Raw genomic sequence first — 8,856 nt, 5'->3', positions numbered from 1 at the left:
CTGCACATGTACCCCTGAACTCAAAAGTTAAAAAATATGTTTGGGGAGTTTGATTTTGAAAAAACAGGCTGGTGAATAGAATTTTCCTAATTCAACAACTGCTCTCTTATTTGGAAGATGTATGCCCCATTGCATCAAGGCCGTGATCTAATGTTTATTCTTGTTTTCCACTGGTGCTGCACCAAATAGAAATCCAGGCCTATGCCTATGCTTTTCTTAGACCAGGAAAAGCAACTGGACAACTGGGGATTTTTGTCAAAGAAACTCAATTCTGGACTTGGGTCTTTAATGATTAAATCCATCCCATATTTATTTCTCTGTATTTCCATCTCTAGCAGTGTCTGAATCATAGTTTTTGTTGTAGAAATACCACAGAAAGGACTTAAATTCAAATTCTAGCTCTACCAATTATGAGTCAGAAAATAGTGGGCAACTTACTTATTTCTGAGCTTTAGTTTCTTCATCTGTAAAATGGAGATGAAATACCTACTTGTTACAGTTGTCAGGAGGATTAAATTAGGTTCCAAATACAGTGCTTGGGCCATAACAGAACTCAATAAGTGAGAGGTATTTATCCTAGTCTCATAAGATAGGCAGAAATTCAATAGCCCACAATGGCTTATTGTTCTACCCACATCTTGAGCCTAGTGGAGCCTATCCATCCCAGCAACAGCCTCCTGGCATCTCACATCTACTTGGAGATTTTGAATGAGATTTTGCATGTCTTTTGGATGATTGAAGATATTTCCAGGCAAGACATTGACTCTGGAAGAACTGTAGCTTCTGGTTCTTGCCAAAGAAGTTTCATTCCACATAAATGAATTAACCTGGCCAGGATGACTTTCTTGAGGGCTTTTGAGACCTATGCTGAACTAACTCAACATTTTAAGAATAATTGCCGAGTTTTCTAAGGCTGTGTTGATACTGATTAGTTGAACTGGTCACACAACTAGCTGCTGGACAGAAAATTAGGTCAAACTCAGAGCAGCTAGCCAGGACTTTGTTAAAATTTAAGACAATCTTAGCTCAGGATGTCAGTGAATGAACTGGTGCCATTGAGAGGATGCTTGAGAAATGGGTCATGTTTAGGTCTCTTCAACCCAGCATTTGATCATGCCCTAAAAAACCACTATGAGGCAAAATGTGTTGGATAAATTGGCCATATAACCCCAGTCTGAGTGTATATGAGTTCATGTCAATCCAAAAATGATGATCTCCTAGTCGTTTAGGAATATCAAATAGGGAGAATCAAGATGCATTTTTTTTCCAAGATTTTTTCCATAAGACTTTAAGCCATTTCCTACTTTTTCAAGGAATTCAAAAGTACTAGCATAGTTAGAAATAATTGTAAGAAAACCTGATAGTGAGAACTCTCAGCTTAGGCCTTTTATTCCATGGCATTGCTTCCCCCTGAATTTCTAGGTTGAACCTATTGGCTATCCAAATGGTCCCAAATACTGCTAGCTAACCTCTCTATTGCTGCTTTCCAATTTATATGAAAATTGTGTTTATTTGCATATCATCCCCATTAAATGAAAGGCTCATCAAAGGCAAAAAAAATCACTCATTTTTGTATTAGTTAACAATTGTGCATTTAGCAATGTATCTGGCACCTAGTAGGTATTACAATTTATTGAATCAGTGGCTGATGGTTCGTTTAGCAGAAACACATGGGATCTCTTATATAGGAAGATTCTATTGCATTCTTTTTTTAAAAAATTTATTTTTATTTTTATTTATTTTTTTTGAGACGGAGTCTTGCTCTGTCTCCCAGGCTGGAGTGCAGTGGCCGGATCTCAGCTCACTGCAAGCTCCGCCTCCCGGGTTTTCGCCATTCTCCTGCCTCAGCCTCCCGAGTAGTTGGGACTACAGGCGCCCACCACTGCGCCCGGCTAATTTTTTGTATTTTTTAGTAGAGATGGGGTTTCACCGTGTTAGCCAGGATGGTCTCGATCTCCTGACCTCGTGATCCGCCGGTCTTGGCCTCCCAAAGTGCTGGGATTACAGGCTTGAGCCACCGCGCCCAGCCTCTATTGCATTCTTAAAGTCTATGTCAATATATACAGTTTTTAGAAACTCATATCTTTAATAAAATAAAGTTTAAAATTTATATTTATATAAATTATTGAAATATATAATCAGGTTATCTGGCAAGGCAGAGCAATGATTATGAATTATAAATCTGAGAGATTGAGAGTTAATTGCTGGATTGTTCATATTCATGGAAGGTATTCAACTCATCTGATTCAACAGGAGAAGGGAAATATTTATAGTACAACGTCCTTTCGATTGCAAATGAATTCTAGTTACGTATGTGTCACATTTTTTCCAAACAGTGAAAAGACTTTTTTTTTTTTTTTTTTTTTTTTAGTAGATGAAAGTATTTTCATCAGCACTCAACTTCTGAGCTTCCTTTTCTGAGATCAGATATTGTAAAAGACAGTAAGAGAGATACAAAGAACTATTAATTACTAAGCTTGAAGTCTTATAAACACCCATTTAAAAAACTATGTAAGCTATTAAAGTTGACTCTCATATAAAAGAGAGACAACTCTCTGTTTTATTCAAAAAACATATGATTTTGAAAGAATGATGGCTATGGTCATGATAAGAAATACAGCCTTTCATATTTATAATGTGTCCTTCATTCATCTTGGGTATACCAGGAAATGGTAATGTAATTTCTTTGTGGGCAAAGATGGAAAAATAATCCTTGTCTGTAAAACTTTCTTATAACAATGACGACAACAATTACAACAGTGACCCCAAGAAACTATTATAACAAGATGCTAGAACATAGATAAGATTGTCTTGCAATTAGCTATGTCTGTCTGACACATATTTCTTTCTTTGTAAGAGAAATCGTGCCGAGCAGTTTATTCTGTCTCAAAGGTTTTGATTAAAGAAAAAGGAAAACTGCAATTTTTGCCACAAAAAGACAGGTGGCGTAAGCATGCAACTTTTTTTTTCTTTTCTTTCTTTCTTTTTCTTTCTTTCTTTTTTTTTTTTTTTAATATAAAGTGATTATTTTCTCTCGGGTCTTTGAAAAATCTCGCTTGTGCTGGGGTTTGTGGCTGAGCCCGGTGACGTCAGTGTGGCAGTGCGGAGTCAGGCGCAGCAGCTCCCTATAAGCAGAGGAGCTGTCCGTGTGCTGAAACGGCCCGAGAAGCTCGCCCGGAGAACGGGGAGGAACATGCTGTGGAGCTCCTCTGCCATATAAACAAAAAGAGGTAAGGCTGCTTTTCTCTCTGATTTACTGGAAAGTTCTAATATGCATGCTCTTCTTTTAATTTCTAGCTGAGGAGAAAAAGACTGTTTGGCAAGCTTATGTTGATAGGATAACTGAATAGCAACCTGCTGCTCATCAGCTGATGTGAGGACACTACATATGTGTAGATACATGATCGGGTCTATGCTTTATACTACTTGATGTTGGATATTTACCAACCAGAATGTTATTTAGATAATCATATTAAAAAGAGTGAAAAAGTTAAGGATTTTAGTGTGAATACACAGATTAGTGTAAAGTTAACCAAGCCCAATACATTGTTTCTTTCCAAAATTTATTATTTCTGCTACTAAGAGCCAGATACGAAGCCAGGGGCGTAATGTATATGTTTAATATTCTTAACAGTAGGTTTCCAATGATTCAAAGGCTGTTAAGCATGTTAGTCATAAAGCCAACCAATTTTGGAACTAGTTTTTTTTTTTTCTTTGATATTCATCTCACAAGAGCTCTGAATTAATTAACCATATAAAATTCTTTTCTGAACTTGTATATTTGAAAGAGCTTACATCATTATCTCCTAATTTTAGTCCTAAGATATTAACTTAGGATTTTCCTGAACACTGGATTCTTCCTTTTTCCAGGGCAAAATATTATCTGGGGTTATAGTTTGGCTGTGACCATGAATTACAGAGAAATGATAGTTTTGAATACATGATGAAAATATTCATAACTTTGTAAATTGTTGTTATTACTATAATTTGAGTTAAAGGGGATGTTTGATATGTTGTTAAAGTTTGGGACTTTCTTTTTTTCTGTATCCCAACTAGTTGAATTGCTTAAATTATATATAGTCACCTGCATGTGTCAATGCTCTAGTCTGATTTCAACAGAAAAGACATTTTAACTTGAGAGGTATTAATGATAGCTGTCAGGGGAAAAATAATGTTCTAATTATTTGGATTTCAGAAAATTCAATTTTAAATCAAACCCTGTATAGAGTAGTAGAGCTGTTGAAACATCTTTACTACTTGAAAGGGCTGCTACCTGGGAAAAAAATCTTTTGGGTCTCACTCAAAGGCAATAACTATGTCATTCAAACCGAAGCAGAATAGATAAGCAAAGGGTAGCACTTGTTAGGCTGTGGTGTAAACAACCGCAAGGAGTATTCTGCTTCAACTTTACAGCAAAGTGCAGTTCCAAGATAATGATTTTAAAGATAAGCATATAATCCATATGTTAAGACTATTTCAGTATTGTGGCTTCAAAGAAAATAAGTTCAATAAGGTTTTTAAGTTTATTATTTCAAATGCCAATGTTGAAAACTGATTACCAAAGCTAAATTAATCCTGAAATAATATAAACAAGAGTGCATAATGTATTTTTACTTGAACCTCATTATTTTATGAATAAAATTACTTATAGTAAACATGTATTTATAATCAATATTTTGGAAGTACCCTCTCAAATGCCTTTCAAGATTTTTCTTTCAATAAATTAAGTATTCTGGTAAATGTGAATCATTTAAATAAATATATATGTATGCTAAAATGTTTTCATAGTAAGCCATTATTGGGATCTAAAAAACTGGAAACAAAATCATCAATATGATCTTGTGAACAATGGTATTTTCTACAATTGATGTCTAAGCTAACAGAAAATTGTATACATGTAACTTAGCTTATCTATCACAAAACCATGATCTGGTAAAGATATGAACAAACTTATAAACTCCTTTTACATTCATTCTGTTTACAACAAAATAACAAATATTAAAATAGTTTTTTTCAATGTTAGCAATATTAAATGTAAGGCACATACAAACTAATCCTCTTACCAATTCCTATGTGAGATTTTAAGGCATTGGAGAAAAAATGAATGGAGATTTTTAAGTAGGAAGAATTCAGCACATCATCTGTGTTTATTTGAATTGGGATTTACATAGTGGTTATTTTAAGATTTTTCTAAACAGTATGAGTGATTTAAGATTTCACAGGTCCATACCAAAATAGACACAGACATAAGACAAACTGAATCTGAACACTCACAAGTTCAGAAATAGACTAGCTAAAAAAACTTATGTTCTCTCTGTAGCATCTGTTATTATTTACTATGCACTCTTGAGGGCTGATGAAAAGTATAACCACAATTGCATTTTGCAAGACAGTCATAATAGAAATTATTAGAAGAAACATGGAGCAAAGAGATTTTAAAACACTTTATTGGTTTAGCACATTTACACAAAAAGAAACTTCATTGGTTTAGTCAACTGGCTGGAATCTGAGAAGCCTGTGTTCTGGAGGTTATTTATGGATCAATGGATTTGCTATCAGATTGAGAACAAGTTATTTCTGAAAAATATATGTAGATAGGACTCCCCACAAAGTAATTCAGTATGACTGACATATAACAGAATCACTTTGTCATATATGGTCATGTAACTGCTCCTGTGTTTCAACAACAAAATTAGATGGACACCTCAGGAAATAAACCACAAGTCTTTTGACACAACTTTAAGGACATAATTTGTGGGCGTGTATGTGTGCATGCATGTTTTAAATTAAGCCAACACATTATTTTGCCAAGGACTTCAATATATAACATAATTAAAACATCTTGGGAAGTATTTGCTGCTTTATTATAAAGAAACAACATGTACCAAACATCCAACTGCAAGTTCTGTAAATGAAAAAATAAAATTAGAGAAATCTCATACAGTGTTTTTGCTGTAGTTTTAACTAAGAGAATGCTATGCAAGTTTTGGTGAATGAGTAACAATTTTGCTAAAGATTCCTGTGGTTTGCTTGTGGGAATCATGTAGAAAATATTCATGAATTTTTAAAAAGAGTTATCCTAAGCTTAATGTGAAATAATATCTACTATGTTTTTTTCCTCACCTCAATGATCAGTTATTTCTTTTGCTATAGTGTCTTCTAATTTGTTTCATTTGTGTTAACTCATATTTTCTATGTTTTAAGGAAATCTTTCAAACATGGCTGAAGCAAAGACCCACTGGCTTGGAGCAGCCCTGTCTCTTATCCCTTTAATTTTCCTCATCTCTGGGGCTGAAGCAGCTTCATTTCAGAGAAACCAGCTGCTTCAGAAAGAACCAGACCTCAGGTTGGAAAATGTCCAAAAGTTTCCCAGTCCTGAAATGATCAGGGCTTTGGAGTACATAGAGAAGCTCCGGCAACAGGCTCATAAGGAAGAAAGTAGCCCAGATTATAATCCCTACCAAGGTGTCTCTGTCCCCCTTCAGCAAAAAGAAAATGGTGATGAAAGTCACTTGCCCGAGAGAGATGCACTGAGTGAAGAAGACTGGATGAGAATAATACTCGAAGCTTTGAGACAGGTTGAAAATGAGCCTCAGTCTGTACCAAAAGAAAATAAGCCCTATGCCTTGAATTCAGAAAAGAACTTTCCAATAGACATGAGTGATGATTATGAGACACAGCAGTGGCCAGAAAGAAAGCTCAAGCACATGCAATTCCCTCCTATGTATGAAGAGAATTCCAGGGATAACCCCTTTAAACGCACAAATGAAATAGTGGAGGAACAATATACTCCTCAAAGTCTTGCTACATTGGAATCTGTCTTCCAAGAGCTGGGGAAACTGACAGGACCAAACAACCAGAAACGTGAGAGGATGGATGAGGAGCAAAAACTTTATACGGACGATGAAGATGATATCTACAAGGCTAATAACATTGCCTATGAAGATGTGGTGGGGGGAGAAGATTGGAACCCAGTAGAGGAGAAAATAGAGAGTCAAACCCAGGAAGAGGTGAGAGACAGCAAAGAGAATACAGAAAAAAATGAACAAATCAACGATGAGGTGAAACGCTCAGGGCAGCTTGGCATCCAGGAAGAAGATCTTCGGAAAGAGAGTAAAGACCAACTCTCAGATGATGTCTCCAAAGTAATTACTTATTTGAAAAGGTTAGTAAATGCTGCAGGAAGTGGGAGGTTACAGAATGGGCAAAATGGGGAAAGGGCCACCAGGCTTTTTGAAAAACCTCTTGATTCTCAGTCTATTTATCAGCTGATTGAAATCTCAAGGAATTTACAGATACCCCCGGAAGACTTAATTGAGATGCTCAAAACTGGGGAGAAGCCTAATGGATCAGTGGAACCGGAGCGGGAGCTTGACCTTCCTGTTGACCTAGACGACATCTCAGAGGCTGACTTAGACCATCCAGACCTGTTCCAAAATAAGATGTTCTCCAAGAGTGGCCACCCTAAAACGCTTGGTCGTGCTGGGACTGAGGCCCTACCAGATGGGCTCAGTGTTGAGGATATTTTAAATCTTTTAGGGATGGAGAGTGCAGCAAATCAGAAAACTTCATATTTTCCCAATCCATATAACCAGGAGAAAGTTCTGCCAAGGCTCCCTTATGGTCCTGGAAGATCTAGATCGAACCAGCTTCCCAAAGCTGCCTGGATGCCATATGTGGAAAACAGACAGATGGCATATGAAAACCTGAATGACAAGGATCAAGAATTAGGTGAGTACTTGGCCAGGATGCTAGTTAAATACCCTGAGATCATTAATTCAAACCAAGTGAAGCGAGTTCCTGGTCAAGGCTCATCTGAAGATGACCTACAGGAAGAGGAACAAATTGAGCAGGCCATCAAAGAGCATTTGAATCAAGGCAGCTCTCAGGAGACTGACAAGCTGGCCCCGGTGAGCAAAAGGCTCCCTGTGGGGCCCCCGAAGAATGATGATACTCCAAATAGGCAGTACTTGGATGAAGATCTGTTAATGAAAGTGCTGGAATACCTCAACCAAGAAAAGGCAGAAAAGGGAAGGGAGCATATTGCTAAGAGAGCAATGGAAAACATGTAAGCAGCTTTCATTAATTACCCTACTTTCATTCCTCCCACCCCAAGCAAATCCTAATATTTCTCTTTAGTGTGTTGACTTCTATCCTGTTAACACTGTAATATCTTTAAATGATGTACAGACAGATGAACCCAGGTCACTGGGGAGTCTGCTTCTTTTCCTCTGAGCTGTTCTCTTGTGTATGGATATGTGTAAATGTTATGACTCCTTGATAAAAAATTTATTATGTCCATTATTCAAGAAAGATATCTATGACTGTGTTTAATAGTGTATCTAATGGCTGTGGCATTGTTGATGCTCACGTATGATAAAGAGTGTCCTATAATTCTATTGAAAGTTTTTAATATTTATTGAATTATTTTGTTACTGTCTGTAGTGTTTTGTGGAGTACTGGAGCAAAAAAAAAATAAAGCATTATAAATATATAGTTTTATTTATAAGGCCTTTTCTATTGTGTGTTTTACTGTTGATTAATAAATGTTATTTCTGGACAACTCTGGACTCTTAATTCTGGAAAACCAGATACAATGTCTATGGAGCAAGCAGTATGAAGCCAAAAGAGAAAATCATCTTCACCAGACAATTCAGGTAAGAAGTAATGAATTTTACACATGTGATCATGATACCTGCTTGCAGAATGCCACATCTCTCTCAGCCCACTAGTTATGCTTGCCCATGGTTTTCCTCAAATATATAATTGATAGGGTCTTTGTTTTAGGTATTTTTTTACTCTTGATTTATATAAGTAAAAGAAATTTCAGTCTCCAATACCCATAAGCAGCATCAA

General features: G+C 36.3%; 1 protein-coding gene across 1 annotated transcript; it reads left to right on the top strand.

The window, feature by feature from the left end:
* The first annotated feature begins 3,101 nt into the window (after positions 1-3,101).
* SCG2 (secretogranin II) lies at positions 3,102-8,494 on the top strand. The gene is made up of 2 exons (XM_007966445.3): positions 3,102-3,230; positions 6,205-8,494. Exon 2 carries the CDS (start codon positions 6,219-6,221, stop codon positions 8,070-8,072), a length of 1,854 nt encoding a protein of 617 aa, XP_007964636.3. The 5' UTR covers positions 3,102-3,230; positions 6,205-6,218; the 3' UTR covers positions 8,073-8,494.
* Positions 8,495-8,856: the final 362 nt, after the last annotated feature.

Source organism: Chlorocebus sabaeus, chromosome 10 (genome assembly GCF_047675955.1).
Source record: "Chlorocebus sabaeus isolate Y175 chromosome 10, mChlSab1.0.hap1, whole genome shotgun sequence".
Taxonomy (NCBI): Eukaryota; Metazoa; Chordata; class Mammalia; order Primates; family Cercopithecidae; genus Chlorocebus; species Chlorocebus sabaeus.
Note: the sequence above shows the minus strand (reverse complement) of the source record. Positions and strands in the feature narration are given on the sequence as shown.